Source organism: Trachinotus anak, unplaced genomic scaffold (assembly GCF_046630095.1).
Source record: "Trachinotus anak isolate AG129_WGS33_773 ecotype Australia unplaced genomic scaffold, CSIRO_AGI_Tana_v1 ptg000021l, whole genome shotgun sequence".
Classification (NCBI taxonomy): Eukaryota; Metazoa; Chordata; class Actinopteri; order Carangiformes; family Carangidae; genus Trachinotus; species Trachinotus anak.
This window is the reverse complement of record NW_027273872.1, coordinates 22,386,442-22,405,444: the sequence shown is the minus strand read 5'-3', so window position 1 is coordinate 22,405,444 and position 19,003 is coordinate 22,386,442. Positions and strand designations below refer to the sequence as shown.

General features: G+C 38.7%; 1 protein-coding gene across 2 annotated transcripts in view; it reads left to right on the top strand.

Moving 5' to 3' along the window:
- LOC139605909 (gamma-aminobutyric acid receptor subunit alpha-2) overlaps nucleotides 1-17,387 on the top strand; it is a 32,223-nt gene extending 14,836 nt beyond the window's left edge. Inside the window, exons 7-10 of one of the 2 annotated variants that reach the window (XM_071457789.1) lie at nucleotides 310-453; nucleotides 11,242-11,394; nucleotides 12,119-12,321; nucleotides 13,750-17,387. In XM_071457789.1, coding sequence (XP_071313890.1) covers nucleotides 310-453; nucleotides 11,242-11,394; nucleotides 12,119-12,321; nucleotides 13,750-14,058 — 809 coding nt within the window. In that variant the 3' untranslated portion in view covers nucleotides 14,059-17,387. The remainder of the gene's footprint in view (nucleotides 1-309; nucleotides 454-11,241; nucleotides 11,395-12,118; nucleotides 12,322-13,749) is intronic. The other variant, XM_071457790.1, reaches the window with a different exon arrangement.
- The last annotated feature ends 1,616 nt before the right edge of the window (nucleotides 17,388-19,003 follow it).

Sequence of the window (19,003 nt, the reverse complement as noted above, 5' to 3'; positions counted from 1 at the left end):
TCTGTCTCATCAGTCATTCTTAGGTTAGCAGATAAGCTTTCAAAATTCATATTCAGTGTATGCTGTGACTGATTGAAAAAGCCAAATGTCACTATGCATCGATTGCTTGTTGGCATTTCTCATCTTCAACCACTGAGAGATTTTTTTTTCTCTCTACACTCTCCTTTTCTTCTAGAAACCCAGTATCAAACACAATGTAGTGGGGGCTTTTCATTTGGGTCACTGAAATAATTTCTCGAAAAATCATCAATAGCTGCAGCTGCCCCAGATTTATCCCCTCTGGCTTTATCCTCTTCTCTCTTTTTTTAGATGCCTACACAATCTCAGAAGTGACTTATGCTTGGACTCGAAATGCCTCAGACTCTGTGGTAGTGGAAGGAGAAAGCTCCCGTCTGAACCAGTACGACCTGCTCGGACAAACAGTCGGACAAGAAACTATCAAGTCAAGTACAGGTAAGCGTTTGTGGAGATCTAGTAGAAGTCTACAGGGAAATAAATTCACCCTGTGACTTCTCCACCTCAGCACTCTCCAGTAAATTTGAAAAGCCAGAATTTTCAAATACTGTAAATTACGCCACTATGACTAAAATAGTCTGGGTCTTTCTAGATAGTTGCTGGCTGGTGGACAGAAAAAAGTGGTTATTTAATAGCTGTTTCTTATGCACTCTATAGTGAGGAAACCTGTGCAAACAAACCACTAATCTGAAAACTGGTTAATTTTGTGGGACGAGGATCTGAAATATCGCTATTATCTCAGTTCCAAACAGTTTCAGTGCGAAAATCAAACTGTGAAGATTTTGTTTGGGTGGATGTTGAACTTGTCCACCTCCTACATGCAGGAGGCGGGCGTAGCTTTCTGTGAAACGCTTGTGAAAGTTTTGTCTTTTTGTTACTCACTTTATTTGGCTTGAAAAATACAGAGAAACATTGGTTCTGGCTTCCTCTGCATGACAAAGATTCAACAAAACAGGGATTTGGCATTCATGCATCTTGAATGCCCTGCTCTGTTCTGTATTTTGTTAATCTGCATTTAGCATGGCCCGGAGACCCAAATGCAGCATGACAGGTGAGCTGCTGCTGCGTTCAAATGCAGTGCACTTTCTTTGGATGGGCTTTAAACGGATGTCAATAAAAACAGACGAGAGATGCTGATGCTGAACCAAACATACGGCAGCGCATCTGTCTGTTGCAGCAGAAACACTGACAGAGGAGCGCCAGGAGAAGAGAGCGGCTGCTGTGTTCTCCAGTGATTTAAGTGTCTTCTGTTGGTGCCCAAAGACACAGGAGTGTCTCACAAAAGGGCAGTGACGCATGAAATGACAAAGAAAATCTATGTTTTCAGCCCACAAAGTGAATGACTCGGTGTGCATTGAAAATGGGGCATTTCACTCAAATGGACCTGCAGGAGACATTAGCAAGTGAATCCAACAGTGACAAGCTCATTAGTGGGCAGGATAATTAACTCTGGTTATGTCTAGAGTTTTAAAACACGGACTTGAAGCAAAAGGCAGGAGATAAAAAGTTCTCAAACATATATGGAGATGAACTGAAAACATTTTTTGGAAGGCTGATTTTTAAAAAATGTTAGTGTTTTATGAAACTGAACAGATATTAGCTGTGTCTCAATTCAGGAGCTGCTTCCTTCAGCCTTCAAAATGCGACTAGGCTGTCCCATTTTGAAGGCTAATGGTTCAACTGTTAAAAAACCAAGGGCCTTAAAACTTCAAATTTATGTTAAAAAAAAAAAAGTGTAGCCAGGCAACAGAATTGCGGCTGGATGACAGGACGGGCACAGCTGGTGATGCAAAGCGGTAATCCTCCATCCATTTCAGCTCAGCTTTCGCAGCTACAGCGAACAGAAGCTAACAGCTACAGAAACAGCTACGAAGGCCACGCAGATCACGTCCTCCAAAGGATGGAGCCCCTTAATTGGTAAACAAGAGCCAACAAATAAAAAAAACTAACCACAATCATTAGCCCACATTAGCATTGCAGTGACATGCTCCTTAGCAATTCTGACAGTTAGCCAGCTACTGATAGCGACATTAGTCACCAGTAATGGCTCCACGGTTGGACTGGGAAAAAACTGCTCTGGACTTATTAGCAGGGACCACAGTCACAGAAATGTCACTGATGGAGCTGGTACATTTTTTTTGATGTTTTGACGGTCCAGCCAGGAGTCCCCATGACCTGTCCGTCTGTACTGTCGTCTTGTTTCTTTCTTTGTTGGAGGTCCTTTCTGTGTGTGTGTGTGTGTGTGTATATGTATATATGTATGTATGTGTGTGTGTATATATATATATTTATATGTATATATATATATATATATATGTTATGACAATTCAGTTCATGTAATCCAGTTCATATAAACCTAACACTGATACACACTCCTCCTTGTGGAAAACAGTGATTACAGTCTAAACTATCGAGAAGAAAACCAAACTTTTATTTTTACTCCACATATCATAAACCATTGAATATAAATTCATTCAATTCAAATTCATTGAAATTGGTTGAGAAATGTAAATGGTATGGTGCTTCTCATCCAGAAAAACCAGAGCTTCTCCTGTTATTCCTGTTTGTTTACAGGGCAGTCTTTCCCGGTCCAATATGGCAGCGACATTTTCGTATTGCAGCAATGGGCGGAAACGGCGTCTACATATAAATGTCCCTCTCATCATTTTCTATTAGTGACCCACTGTAGCCTCCAATCTGCCCAGAAGATGTAGCACTGCTCAGAGGGCGGATTATAACCTCTTGTCTTGTAAACACAACGATGACTGAAGCTCTTGTCTTGTGACATGTCACCACCACCCACTCCTGACAAGAAACCACGTGCGGTGGCAGAGAAAACAAATACAACAAATAGCCCCTTTAATGTAGCCATTACGGGCACACTCTTCACCTTTTGACAGAATTTCTAGTTTTAAAATGAATCAGATGGAGGTGGTAGTTTCTGGCAACTCATTAACGTTAAGCTAATGTTAGTTTAATTGAATAGCCAGCTACAGCTGTTATTCCATCAGCAGCTGTCTAACTCCACAGTCACCAGCTAGAAATGAGAAGCCTCCTTCTGTCTTCTTATATGTGTGCGAAATCAAGGAGCCATTGTTTGAAAAATAACCAAGAATTTTAAAAGCTAAATCCGTCACTATTGTCATAAACGTCATATGTGCCATAACAGAAGCTGGGCCATGTGACGCTATAGCAACAGTAACTAAGGGGACTAACCGTCTGCTCTACCTATTTCAAGTAGAAATGTGCTCTATCCAAGACAATCAGCTGTCAAGTTATATTTATTTATAAAACACTTTTAACAAGCACATTGTCCACAAAGTGAATACAGGAAACAAAGAACACAAACACTTACAAAAATAGGCTGTAGTATAAAAGAAAGACATAGTGAGGCCTAAAAATAGAAGCAACACATTTCATGCCAACACACTAACACAGATGCCAAGAAACGGGGCCAGATCTTGTGTGTGCATATACAGCATGAGACAATACGTGTTTCTGTGTGTCTGAAGATGAGAATGACACTATTACTGCCCAGGAAGTGGGCAGGGCAGAAAAGTGATTTGAAAGACAAGATCAAAAACTGGTTCTCGACTGTGTTAAATAAGTGAGTTTGAATACTGAGGCATTGTGAGGCCAGCAGGCTTCTTCTAGATGAGAGCTGGTTGGCAGCTGTTTCCTTTCACATGCTGGGAGTGACAAGGAATCTGACACACAGTGACTGGAGATTATATGAAGGCAGTAATCAAATCAGTGATGAAGCCCATGTAATGTCTTCGAAGTCAGAAATAAACTTTGTAATCAGTGCAGGGAGCACCACGAACAGGGAGCACCAGACTGCAGTGCAATGTGTTCTTGTCTTCTGGTTTTCTGAGCATTGCGTAAGTGTAGAAGAGGAAATGGTTAGTAAGTAAATGGTAAATAAGTATTGAAGCGACTGGAAAAAAAGTCGGGTTCAAAGATGTGTTAAGATTTGAAAGGACTTTACAGCACCGGAAATAAGACAGATGTTTAATATGTGAGATCTTTCCTGCTCAGGAGAAGGAATTTGTCATCCACCTTGTGTTGTTCATTTTTAGTGCAATTCTGTCGGCAACTATCACGTCACATAACAAATTTAAATGGAAACACAAATTGTCTCTGCAATATGGTTCTCCTCTTGGGAAGGCTCCCTGCTGTGGCAACACAGTGTAACAGAAGGAAATATGCAGCACAGTGATAAATAACATGCAGGGACCATTGCAAATAATCCCCCAGTGGTTATTAACTTAGAAATAAATGCCCTCCTGGGCGCGTACAAACAGAGCAGAACTGAAGCAGGTGGAGGCTGGGTGGAGTGGAGCAGCAGTAACAGAAGCAAGCACACGTCAGCGCAGAGTGAATGTGAACCAACAAGGTGGTCTTTAAATAGGCCGCCACATCAGTGCAGTGAGATGTGATGGCTGTGGATGTGGTTGGGTAACTGTTACAGCAGAAGGGGACAATGTTGTGCTGTAAGTGGTTAATAGCCTGTGAACACTGAAAAGATGTGATTTGTCATTATTATATATGTCAATAATAATGTGAGTGTAAGGAGTAAGAATAACTGAGGACTTGTGACTGAACCCCCAGAGGACCTCAAAATACACCTGACAGATGAGGCACATTTCACGAGACACACAATTTCATCACAGCACGTGTTGGCATGGTAACAATGCACGTTGCCATGGTGACATAAGCATAAACTAATCATAAAGCATTTATATAGCACTTTTCAAAACAGAAGTCACAAAGGGCTTAACAAGCAAGCTTTAAAAAGACACATGAGAGATACAGGAGCTTCGGATGTGATTCAAAACAGTGGTTTTGAAAGATCCAGGAAAGAAAAAACATTACTCTGATGCGCATATTTGTTTCTTTTTTTTTTTCTTCTCTCATTTAACCTTTGCCTTTTTCTTGTGAGATTTCAGCCCTCCAACAGTTAATCAAATAAGCAGAAGTTTGGAGGAGAAAGTCCCTTAAGTCATCTTGGGATGAAACTGCTCACAACTCACAGACATAATCAACCTGTGATGAAAGGTTGCTGTCTAATTTTAAGGGTGCACAAGCGTGAAACATTTTTATTTAAAATACTAGTCTTCTAATTTAATCTGCTATGGTGCTCATAGAGACAATGACTGTAAAACCTCAGCTATCTTTAGCATGTAAAGGGAAACACAGACCTATTTAAGGTGGTCTGGGTTGTAGCAAGGATCAAGTAGAAATAATAATAAGAAATAATTTCAATAACCGATTGGTTGTATTAAGGCTGCCTGGTTAACCTTACCAAAAAAATAAAAACATTAATGGTAAAAATACTAACTCACAGCCTGGAACAATGCCATCGTTTGTTGTTTAAATCAAGTAAAAAAAAAGGTGTTGTGGTAGATGAGAAACCTGAAAGCATCTACGATTCTGTGTGTCACTGAGCGACAGCACTGATCTAATTTTAGTAATACTACTTCGCTGAGGAAAATGTGATGGAGGAAGCTTTTTGAAATACAGCTCTTGCAGGGTGATGATAGCAGTGATCACAATAATGGGGAGAAATGTGTAGGTGTGCTATAATTACTAGTCTGCTTTTTTTTCTTTTTTTTTGTCCATTTTGGTTAATGGTACATGCATAATGTGCAAAATTGTATATTTTTAGTTTGATGAACATGTTTTTATTTCAGGCAGCCAGTTTTCTTAGTTTGTGTTGGTATGAAAATCATCTTGCAGAAACTTGGAGCTTGCTGTTGTTCACTGGTGTAGATATTTAAGGGAAGAAAATCTGATCATATGAATTATGAGTATGAATGTTTACAAAAAAATCTAAAGAATGAGTTACTTTTGATGGTCATGAAACAGTTTGAGAAGTTTGTTCCCGGTGGACGATATTGACCTCAGGGTTATCACCTCCAGACTTTAACTGTAAAGTCGAGGGAGGAGTGGGTGGTTTGCAAGAGCAGCGCCGAGGAGATAGATGTCTTCTTTACATGCACCAGCATGCACAGTGAGTCCTGCTTTTCTCACAAGCTGCTCCAGTTTTCATTCCTGGAACTTTTTATGCTGATGTTTCGAGGTATTTCAGGATCGTGTGGGTGAAAGCAACGAAAAAGAGTCAAATCTTGTATGACAATCAAAGACCAGATTTATTGAAATGCGTGTGTTATTCCTGTAGCATTAATAGGATCTTTATACTATTATCAGAATTTTATTAATCATCTAAAATCTAAAATCAGCTCTGAATTCAAATGCAGATGGTGTAAACAGGTTTAAAATTATAACTATGATTTTGTGTTACAATTTGAATTTGCATCTAGAAAAAAAAGAGTATCTCCCATAGAAAAACAGACTTAATAACGGCATCCCTGAGCCAAGTGCTTCACCACTACTCCCTTTAGGTATCAATTACCAGTATACAGTATTTCCCCAGTGACTGACTTCCACTATCAAGGGAATCCCTGCTTCAATTTCATTGAGTAAGAATATCCTTTCATGCACTAAATGCTCCTATCTAGGTTAAGTGCTGTATGATGCTTTGGTAGAAGGCAGCATGCCTGCAAGTGACTGCTTCTCTTGTTTATCTAGTCACTCCACATTATCTGATTGGCTGACTTTAAATTAATCATTCATTACTAGTGTGTCAGTGTTTGGTGTAGCGTACTTGCAAACTAGGTCATTTGGCACGAATGAATGTGCTCTCAGGCTTCACAGGGACGGACATCTTGCATAAGCCCGTGAACATACCAACACACTGTTACAAAAAACCCCACCACTGAGCCATACATTTATTTGTCACATAGTTGTGTTCGACGTGTCACTTTAAAGCACTTACAAGTGGTAGTTGCTGTGATTCTCACTTGTTTTTGTTTGTAGCTGAAAACATTTTTATGTGTAACTGCATCACATATAAAATTCCAAGAGTGAACTGAACTGGATGTAATAATGTTTTACTTCATACACAGTGTGTAATTGTATTTGTGTATATTTCAGTGTATATGTATATTTATAAATTGAGTATAGTTATGTAAAGCCTGTCTTAAAAACCTGAAATAACTGCTTGTTTTGGCTGTGTGGAAAGAAACTGTAAACATAACACATACTGTATTAGCATCTTTGAAGTTGATATGATGAACAAACAGTTGCATATTTTACACATGCAGCAGATATAGAATAACATTAGAACTAATTTGAAATCATGTTCCTGGCCAGCTGGTAAATGTAAATACAATATTCACTGTCTTTTCAGCTTTTGCTCTCCAACAACTCCGGAGGCAAATATTTGGCTCTTTAGCTGCTAAATGTTCCACTAAGTTTGTCATTTGTTGCTGAGCAAGTAGTGTACAGTATCTGTTTCACTGGGAACGGCTGCCTGCTGCAGCCACAAACAATCCTATGAGAGATGAGAGTGAAAGAAAATGGTAGAGTTGTGGGCAGAAGACTAAAACAATAAGCTGAAAGGTGCTAAAACACTGATAATACTGTGGCTTTGTCACTAGGCAAGACAAGGCGAGGCAAACTTAACTGCATAAACATAAACAGTGTAAAAACACAGATTATGAAACAGATAATATCTAATTAAGGTGCAAGATTAAATGGCAGAGAAAGATACTTCATGGCAAGTCATGTCTACGGGAGCAAAGGGGGATGGTTCTGGTCTGCATAAAGGGGCTTGTTGGGAGAGTTTAAATCCAACGCCTGATCATTGGTGAAGATCAAATGAGTTGGAAAATAAAAATATAACTTACCCAGAGCTCGTCTACAGATAAATACATTATCAGACATCTTCATAATTACATCACATTACATTCATCAAGCAAGAGAAAACAGTTCTGAAATGCAAAATAATAGAATTTTAATCATGTGAACATGCAATTAATCGCGATTCATTATTGAAATTCAGCAATTAATCAAGATTAAGAAAAAATAATAGTTTGACAGCCCCATTTTTTATCTTTGTCTTTAACAGAGGGGCTCCTAACCTTTTCCAACCATGGGCCACTGAAAAAGCTCAAAAATGTTGGCGACCCACATCTGAGCCTATAAAAATAGGGAGGCCAAATTATACGTTCTTAAACTTTTTGATAATGATAGTGAAAGGGTTTAAACATTTATAATGATCTTAGTGATCATTTCATTCAAAAGCATTTAATGTTATTTATATTTTTATTTGGGGCTTTTCTGTGTGCAGTTTGCATGTTCTCCCCTTGTCTGCACTGGTTCCCTCCAAGTATGTAGGTGTGAATGTGAGCATGAATGGTTATTTGTCTCTATATGTCAGTCCTGTGATAGACTGGCGTCCCATCCAGGGTGTACCCCGCCCTCGCCCAATGTCAGCTGGGACTGGCTCCAGCCCTCCCACTGTATGGATAAGCAGTATAGATAATAGATGGATGGATATTTTTATTTTTATAATTAATTTTTTTTCACCAAAAGTGTGCTGTTTTTTGCAAATGATTTGTCAGCCCATCTGGAGAGACTTTACAGTCCGCAAGGGGGCTGTGGCCCACAGGTTGGGAACCACTGCTCAAACATTTGTCACATCGTAAAAGGGTTAGTTTGAATCATATCAAACAATCTGAAACATTCCTATGGGTCATATCAGAGAGTAGGGACAAACAACTTATATGGATGTGTGGGTTGGGGGACTTGTTGGTGGGAGCAAGGGTCTTTGTAGCTTGACTCATATTAGGTGCAAGATGTCAGGATATCTCCTGATTGCTGCACCAACTGTAACCATTCTTTTTTAAATGTGTCTCCTGCAAGCCCACCAACTTTATGGAAGTACAGCGCTTTAGTTCCCCTTAAATGTATCCCTTCAAACAATGCTGTATTTACAAGTAAACTCTTTGATTTTAGTTTCAGGTAGGTAATTTATATAAAAGAACATAAAACTGGATTAAATTCAGCAGCAATTAATACAGGTGTCTCTGTGTTATAAATTCCCATTAAGTCTCCATTTGCAAAGGTTGTTTTCTGGTTGTTGTCTGTGCCCGTGACGGTCAGTTAACACCACACAACGTGTCCTGAACAAGTGAGGTATTCCTGTGGTGTTAGCAGGGAACCTTGTTTCCTACATCTGTAGGATACATGATGCGATTACCATCTTCATGCTATAATTACTGTCTTTCCTCCCGGTGAAGCGATCACAGGCTTCTCTGGAGAAAATTCAGCCACTTCCAGTGGATTCGTTGCTTGTACGTCCTCCTACCCCATCCACAACACAGGCAACGGGGCTGGCATGCAAATTAAATTACAGAAGATATAGAGCTCCATAGGGTGCTGAGCGTGTACTCAATTCCCCTGAATCCCAGTGCCTGAGTTAGTGTGTGTGTGTTTGTGTGTATGGTGACAGAGAGAGAATTAGTCCTCACATAACTGCTAGAAATGCAGGCAATACAACTACACTTCTATAAAAAAAATCTTTTGGGATTAGTCCTTGGAATTGACACCCCCTCCCCCCTTCCCACTGCTGAAAAGGACTTTCCTCTTGCCAAGTGGCAGTGTGTATCAAGGCCTTCATTTCAGAATCGCAGGAAATGAGCTATGTTTCTCTGTTCTGTTGCCATGGGTAACACATCTTTTTCTTCTCATGTCTAATCTTGGCTTCTCTTTGAGATATCTTCCATTTGGCCTGCCTGCTACTGCAGCATTGGCACTGTTTCACGGCCTTGTCAGCTATTAGGCTTTGGTCGGTGGCTAGGAAATCATGCTGCCTACTTTTCCGTGTACGGATGGATTATTAGGACAAATATGTATTGTTGACAGCTGTATGTTGTCTAATCTATGTCTAAGACTGCCCTGGCTTATTATAATAATATATATATATAATATAATTTTTACTGATGTAAATATGGGCATCATGGAAGATTGTGGGTTGCACTTGTATATTTATTTGACTATTATAGAGCAATCTTCTCTGGTCACCTCTCCCTGTGCAGCAGGAGTGGGTCAGAGCGATGCAGCAGTGCCAGTGTTCAGACACATTCACACAGCCATCGTTGACTTCACTTTACTTTTACATATTCATTTTATCAATATTTTGTAAATGATTTGAATCATGAATAACATCTACATGACAAAACAAGAAACCAGAGGAAACCAAATTTTAATATTTAGCCGGTAAGTTGCCATGTTTTAGTGTGACAAAGACAGTGAGGTGTAAAATAGATGATAACATGTTATTGATTTTATGAAAACTAGACTAAGGATGCTATTTTTACTGTTCTTGTAAAAAAATATTATTCATGAAGTAGTGGAGTTGTAAATATGTGTATGAGTATTAGAGCTGGGAAATTGTCCCATTTACACAATACCAAAAGTTTAACTAGGGTGAAAAAGGCTAACAACTCTATATACTGTACATCTGTTTATTAAAAAAAAACCTTAAAGAAGAGCTCCACCAATTTTACACTTAACTGAAGTATCTTCATATCATGATACTTTATACTTCTACTTCACAACAATTCAGAGGAAATGTTGCACTTTTTATTTTACTATATTTAATTTACAGCTACAATTACTAGTTATGTGTGAATGCTGTTTAAGCATATTGTTACATATTGTTTTCCTAATCTTTATTACTTATTAATATTTCAAGTATAAAGCATAATTAGTTTATAAATATGATGCATTGTGATACATTAAACTTCCCCTTAAAAATATCTCTAATTCAGCCAGCTACATTATTATAATCGTTCTTACATATTAATGCATTAGTATTTTTAAAAATAATACAACATATACTAGTACATCACTCATATGATCCTTTTTTTTTAATCGTTTGTGAAAAAAAAAGTTGTATTTGTGCCCCCAGGAGAGAGCTGCAATAAATCTGATAAACTGCTGTAAGTGATGTCACCTGAGGCGGCGTTGGTTGGGGCTGATCTTACCAGACCGCTGTAGCCCCCTCCTCATATCTGCTTGAGGCTGGAGGCTCCGGGCTACGTTTTCCATGTGCGCCATAGAGTTGCTCCAGGTTTTCACAAGGAATAAAAGAGATGATACCTCTGATTCTGCTGCATCAATTTTGATCCATTTTTTTGAACTGTTCTTCACGAGTCTGATGACGTGATACAGTTGGAGTGCACCACTAGATCAGTCGAATATTCTCTTACAGTGATCTGAAACAGTACTCAAGTACTTAAATACCAAAGTATAATTGGTAACAGAAGCAGCTGTAGTGGTGCTGCTTTAAACTGAGCCTGATTCTTGTGTCCACAGGTGAATACACAGTGATGACGGCTCATTTCCATCTGAAGAGGAAGATTGGCTACTTTGTCATCCAGACGTACCTCCCATGCATCATGACCGTCATTCTTTCCCAAGTGTCTTTCTGGTTGAACAGAGAATCGGTGCCAGCTAGGACTGTGTTTGGTAAGTATATGACTTTTATCATCCATGACCACATTCTTCTTCTTTTTTATTTGTCTGTTTATTTATTTATTTTTAGGCAATAAACCTGTATGTTATTGAAACACCACAATTCCCAACGACACTAATGTAATTTAAGCCGAGTGTTATAAATGTGTGATCTGAACACACATGATGGGACACGGAATACATCCCAGCCTCTGTCAGCATGGGGGAGGAGAGGAGCGAAGTGTTGAAATTTGATGACAAATGGCGGGTGCAGGAGAAAATAGGATAAAGAAAAAAAGAGGAGACATTTCTACAGGCTTCAGCGCTTTTTCAATCCAGTTGGACAAGCTGCTGTTTGTAAGCCAAGTGGAACTAATAACAATGACCTAAGAATGGTCAGCTGAAAGAAAAAAGAGGTACAGAAGTCAAGAATAAACTGGGCTAACAAACTCAAACCTACCAAACAGTTAAAGCATTACTGAAGGTCAGTGGTTATTTGGGTAGAGTAGGCTAATAGTAACCTTATATTGTGAAGGCACAAAGGACACTAATGACACAGTAAAACAGTAGCTTTGAGAAGAAAAGAGTGGCCACATGCAATAAGTAAAATAAGTAAAAGTGATTCATTGGTTTGACGTCATTTTATTTGTGATGTATTTGCTGTATCTGTATCATATAAAAGAACTCTTTCCTCATGATAATTACCACATGAAAAGCTGTTTTCTTTTTGTATCTCCAGGTGTAACCACTGTTCTCACAATGACAACCTTGAGTATAAGTGCGAGGAACTCCCTTCCCAAGGTTGCTTATGCCACTGCCATGGACTGGTTCATCGCTGTCTGCTACGCCTTTGTCTTCTCTGCTTTGATTGAGTTTGCCACTGTCAATTACTTCACAAAGCGCGGCTGGGCTTGGGATGGAAAGAGTGTCGTGAATGACAAGGTAATGAGGAGAAAAACATGTCTTTTTGATAGGCTCCATTTTCAAAGAGAATTCATTAGCATTGTATAGAAGAAAGCAATACTTTTACACTGGAGATTGGAGGTTTAGAATCATTTGTAAGATGCTGAGAGAAGCAGTGATAATGGCTTCTTTAACCCTCCACAAGCCAAACTTCAATCTGTCCAGAACTATTTCTGTAGTCTACATGAGAGCATGGGTTCATGTTTAACATGTAATCCCAGTACAGAGGGTGTACGTTTGAAAGAACAAGACCACTAATTAGTTCTCCAGTATTAACATTGCAGAGGAAAATAGTTTTAAACCTTTAAGTGCCATCAGTGCACTCCTCTCATTTAACTGTGATGTGCCCTACGGCAAAGCACTTTAGGCTCAAACTGCTGCAAGGGAGTTACCCAGCGTTTAAGTGTGTACAGCTGTGAAAATGTAGCTGTCAGACTAAACTTTATATAGACATAGATTCAGATTGACATAATGTAGAACACGCAGAAGGTTATAATAAGATAAAGATATATATCTATGTAGAAACCACCACTTCAAATAGATGCAGAGTTTTCATTGTAATGTATCACTAAGCTTATCAGGGGAATCGGCCATACCAAAATGATTTTACATTTTCAATAAGATTAAACCCCAGTCATGACATTTGATTTTAAAAACACAAAAGCAGATTACAGAGTTACAGAGAAAGAGACAAAGGTGTTCTTCGTGTAAATAATAGACATAATGCAGACTAGTGGCAGTGCACACAGATTACATGAATCCATGTCAATAATGTTCTTGCAAAAGCGAATATTGTATAAATATAAAATACATTTGTGTCATCTTTAGGTTTAGATAGAGGTCGTTTTGAGAGCCAAACCAAAAAAACAAATAAATAGATGCACTGACTTAATTTTTCATTCTGTTATTCAGGATGTTACTAAATTAGCCGAAACTGTTTGAGTTCTGTTATAGAGCAACAAAAAATAAAAGGTAAAAAAAATAAAATCTAAACTCCTGAGGGAATTTTTCTCAATTTTTACCATGAGGTTGGATATAATCTACTAAAACAGGCTTGTCTAATCTTATATTGTGTCTCCATTTTAAGGGTGGGTTTACATTTAAGCCAAGCACACATACAGTATGGACTAGTATGACTACTACACCCTATGTGCCAGCTGTATTTCCCGCTTACTACATGTGTGAGTTTCAGTCTCACATCCTTGGATGTGTGGAAAGTTACAAGCTGTTGACATATTTGGCCTTTGCTGTTCTTCATTTTGACACTGCAAAATGTGTTACATCCATTACCGGGCCCGGCCCATTGCCACAGCAACCCTTCATTTACATATATTTTAAATTCATGGATAAATGGTGACAGGTGAGGTTGCTTTTACAGTACACCTGATCCTTGTGGTCTTTCAACAGAAAAAAGAGAGGGCATCTGTCGTCAAGAAGAATAATGCCTACGCTGTAGCTGTGGCCAACTACGCGCCTAACATTACCAAGGACTCCAGCACACTTCCAACCATCGCCAAAGGTGGAGCTCCGGAGCCCAACAAGGCCAAAGCAGATGGCAAAGCCCAAGAAAGCAAGAAGACATTCAACAGCGTTAGCAAAATTGACAGGATGTCAAGGATTTTGTTTCCGGTTCTCTTTGGCACCTTCAATCTCGTCTACTGGGCCACCTACTTAAACAGAGAACCCGTTATAAAGGATATGGTCCCCTCTAATTAGAGACCACTTTTAATGGGTTCTGGTCTGGGGACTAAGAGATGAACCAAATACCTCCAGCAACTGTGTACACCTACCTTTGCAGAGGCAAGTCCTGGATTGCAGTGTGATCCTCTATCTCCGCCTGTTTTCTACACCGTCTGCAGCACTTTTGAGAAGCCTGGCTTTTGTAAATGTGTATGTATATTTATATTCATGGTTTCATGGTGACATATTGTGTGATTTCTTCGATTAGAGTGCATATTTCCTTGAAAGTATGTTTCTAGTTACGGTATGTGGCCACTGTACATACAAATCAAATGAAGAGTAAACATTAACACATACATTTTATTTAAGATTACTTCTAAATGTGTTGTTTTGCTGGTAATGCCCACCCTCTTGATATTACAGTATATATATATTTTAATTTTGAGTGAAAGGGACTGCTTATATCATATTTCTTTCTGTCTTTGCCATCTAAGAGTGGCTTTTCTCTGTCCAAGCCAATGCAAAAACACTTGTATAATATTGTTACAGTGTAAAAGTTGTGTTATTATTTGTGACTACAGGTATGGGGCTGCAATCATACACTGAACTCCAGGGGGAAAAAAAATAATTAGTTTGCTTGTGATACAGTTTAGTGCTGCCAGTGTCACTTTGCAGTGATATAATTTGGGATTATAGGAAAATATCTATTTGAAAAAGAGAAAATGATCATATTATGAAGGACAAACACAAGAAAGGGATTAAAAACAACAGACCCACGAGATGCACATGGTGAGTTGAGAAGTTTAAAGCTAAAGCTCAAGCCATAAAATCAATTATGAATTCTCAATATAGCTGAAAGAACTCATTCATTTTATCTGTGACATATGGAAAAGACACAGTTTTTAAAGGGAGTATTGTTAGCACTGGCAGGATTGTTCAGTCAGTTTGTGTTTTTCTACAGGAATGTAACCTATTAATCTCATTTATAATATAACCCTAATAATTGAATATTATCAGAAACATTTGACCAAATGATAGAATATAAGTTTATGAAGTTAATCTATAACATATCAAAGCTTTGATAGTCAAGAGAAACGTCATTAAATGAAGTGACAGACACACAAGTATTGCCTTATAACATTTTTGGCTAACATTAGCAACCAAAACGTCTATTTATGCACCCAATAAGACACAGAGTAGCATCACTGCCCCACTGAAGTTTTGTTTTTTGCCACATCACAGATGAAAGTCTCCTTTTAGCTCTGCGTTGGTGTCCAACAACTCCTGACAATATCTCCCTACCTGAGATATTAACTTAATCTGACTGCCATTTGTTTGTTAGAGCTAATTCAATGAAAACAGCTTTGTGCTTCATTTTGAGATTAGACTGATGAGAGTGGTGAAACAAAGTAAATATGCCACTTTAAAACCAAAACAATGAGCTACAAGAGGCTAAAAAGCAACATAGCAACTGTAGCTGTGTCCCAACTCAGGGGCTGCAGCGTTCGAGGCTGCATTTGAAGACAGACTGCATCACAGCGGTGCAACTGGGCTGTCCGATTTCGAAGGCTCCTTCAAATGCAGGTGAGACATGCAGCCTTCTATCCCAAGATTAGTTGCGTGCTGGAGATGAAAGCAAACATCACCAAAGAGAGCCAGAGGATTACACCAAGTATTGGGTTTCAGCTGAACTCAACAGCTAGTGATACAATTGTTTAAACCAAGGTCCTTAAAACCTTAAAAGTGTTAGGCGACAGGGGTCGCACTGTGCAACGCTAAGAGCGGCCACAGCTGGTGACACAGAGCAAAAATCCTTCGTTGACCCATTTCAGTTGGCCCTTCATGGTCTATGACAGCTACGAAGGGCCACACCTTCGTAGACGGCATCCTTTGAAGGCTGAATTTGAAGTCTGATTGCGTCACAGAGGCGCAACAAGGCTCTCCCATTTCGAAGGCTCCTTCAAATGTGGCCAAGAAATGTAGGATGCAGCCCCTGCGTTCAGACACAGCTATAGACTTGTTGAGTTGGAGGGTAATTTTCTCTAGACATGTCATTATGTGTGATCCTTTTCACCTTAACATGTATTCGTCAATTATAAAAATGATCAATGCAATATTAACAGTAAAGGTACAGTAAAGGGAATCTCTTGCTGAAGGTACAGAAAGATTTGAAATGACAAATAAAAAGAAGAGCATGTTGCTTCACAAGCACACTAATAAGTACTATTCTCAATTTATTTTGGAAATTATTTTGTACATTTTTATTTATATTGTTTTAACAAGTTTCAAGTCCCAGTAATTTTACATACTATTTACTGCAGTATAGCAGTTTAAATGTACACACACTCTTATAAGTCTTATGAATATCATGCAAAAACGTGTCTAAACTCATTTAAAATGTGTATGTGACAGCTTTTTATTAGCATACCAACAATGTTAATAACTCTTAATCAGCATGTACACCATAACAATTTTTGCTCACTGTCCATAGCCAGTGTCTGGCTATTTCCAACACATTTCATGCTCCCACCAGCTATTTTGAAGTAATTACAGATATGACGGGGATAGGATTGTAAACATAAACCTGTTTTGTGCCAGTGTGAACTACAGTAAATCATGTGTGGAGGTTCTTTTAATAGTCACATCTCTCTGCCAGAAAATCTGTTGTGTAATGGGCCTAAAGTGAAAGGAATCGGTCAGGATTTGGGAGTAAATTAATATCATGACAGTATCATAGATTTATCGTCTCATATTCTTATGCAGATTGATTGCTGCTTATACTTTGGACAAACTCAAAAGCCATATACAGTCCTCATCCGCAACAAAATAACAGGGACAACTGATGATTGTACTTTCTGAGGATGAGGCACAGTGGTAACGAAAATCATCAAAGCACTCAGTTGAGCTAAGGGAAAGATTGTGTAGTTGGTTAAATATCAAAACATTTTAGGCAAAGCAAAAAAGTGTTGTATAAACCTGTTTTCTAGAAGATATGGTTGCTTTTTTCACAGTCTCTGCCATGTTCTCTGTATATTGATAAGACAAACGTTCATGTTCAGCCCCATATCAGTAGCCATATTCAGGACTCTACTGTGTGACTGTTTTCATAGTGATATGATTTTGCTTCACATCAGTATTTCAACTTAATTTTAACTTTATTTGATTGTTGAACCAAACTTTGCATGAACAAGAAATCTAGGATTTTTATTCATTTTTTACAAATTATGTTGTTCGATTTACTTATTTTAATTTTTTTTTTTCCTCCAACATCCTGATAGATTCTTAAACATTCCAGGTAAAATGATTGTTCACGAGGTGGATGCTTGATTCAGTGCACAGTTTCTAATAAAACACATATCATTTAAGTTCTTTATATCTAATTTTTGTCACGTCTCCGGATGTCTAACGCAAACACATACTATTTTTGATATAGTTACCTTTTTTAAAGAATTGTGACCAGGAGTGCAACATTTTACAACTGAAATACAAATTGTGTTTTCTGGAGGACAAAAAAAGCACTGACAAGGCAATTTGACATTTCTGTACTATGCTCTGGTGTGTTGGTCAGGCTCTACTTTTGAGTTATCACTTGTAAAGAAAAGAGCTGCAGGAGCTATAGAAAATACAATTGTACCCAGTCTACATTGTTGTGAAATGATTTGAACATTTTCTATTTCTTTTATGTCTTTTAGACATTTTCTGTCCGTGACATTTGTCTAAGTTTAATTGGTATCTGCAACTTCTTGACAGTAGCATATGAGCACATCTCAACTGTAACCAAGATAAAATGATTATTTTAACATTTAGTAACAACTGCTTCAGAGAAGTTGTGGTCATTACAGATGCAGAGCTGCCTTTACATTGAAAAGCTATGTAAGAAGGATTTTGTCTCCTTATGAACCTATTGCTATGAAGTATCTGGTTATCCATTCAGATATTGTTTTAGACATATAGATTCAACTAAACTAAAGTAAAACTAGTTACATTTGGCTTAATATTATTTCTTAAAGAACAGCTTTGGCTCCAGTACTTGGATGTTTATAGCTATATAGCTCACAGTTCACAGCAGCCCAGTCAGATCATGAGACCATGAGTGAAGCAGCTCAGCCCTTCTTCAGCAGGAGAGGATGCTCTCAACCAGTGCTCCAGTGCTGCCAGAGACTATCATTACAAGTGTGTTGGCAAAACCCACAAAAAGCCCCGTGGCACTGAGCTATAATGCAAAGCTCGCTGAAGTTTCATTTTCAGACCTGATCTTTCCACCACTCAAGCTCTGCACAGACCCCAGTGTGAGGTCTCCTCTTCGCTGAGCGCTGTCTCCTCGGTCCACCCTGCTCAGTGCACTGCTGCATGGATAGTTCACACTCAGAGAGGCCGACGCGGGTCATTCTCTCAAGTCTCGCAGCTAATGACATGTCAAAATACGTTATGACAGACATTTTGATGTCACAGCAGGGGAAGCACAAATGTAACAATGGCTGCATTTCACTTAGGTGAGCTGCGTGAGACTGTTCATGCAACACAGTCCCCATTAGTGCACTTGTGTTTCTCCTGCTATGCCACGTGAAAATGTTGTGAGACAAACAACCAGGGAAGAGTGAGACTGTCCTCCCAAAAACAACAAAACACAACACGATGACCCCCGGCCCAGTGGATGGGTTCACAGTACACAGGACTCCATCACAAGAGGCTGCTGTTCTAGTTTCCAAGTCACAGCCAATGTTGTTTTTTTAACCACAATTGTTGTATAACCTTAACCACACCTTTATTATTGTCACCATGACTACGATGGTCCTCTAAACTTGACCAAGTACTTACTGTAATGCAACAATATTTTTCTACATAAGAAGTCATCTTTCTCCAATCCAAACAAATATCTACCACAGCATTGTCACATGATAAAATGGTCACAGTTTACAGTTTATCTGTAGCATGTCGCCTATGTTTTATGGATGTTTGGGTAGGAGAACTTGTTGGGAAG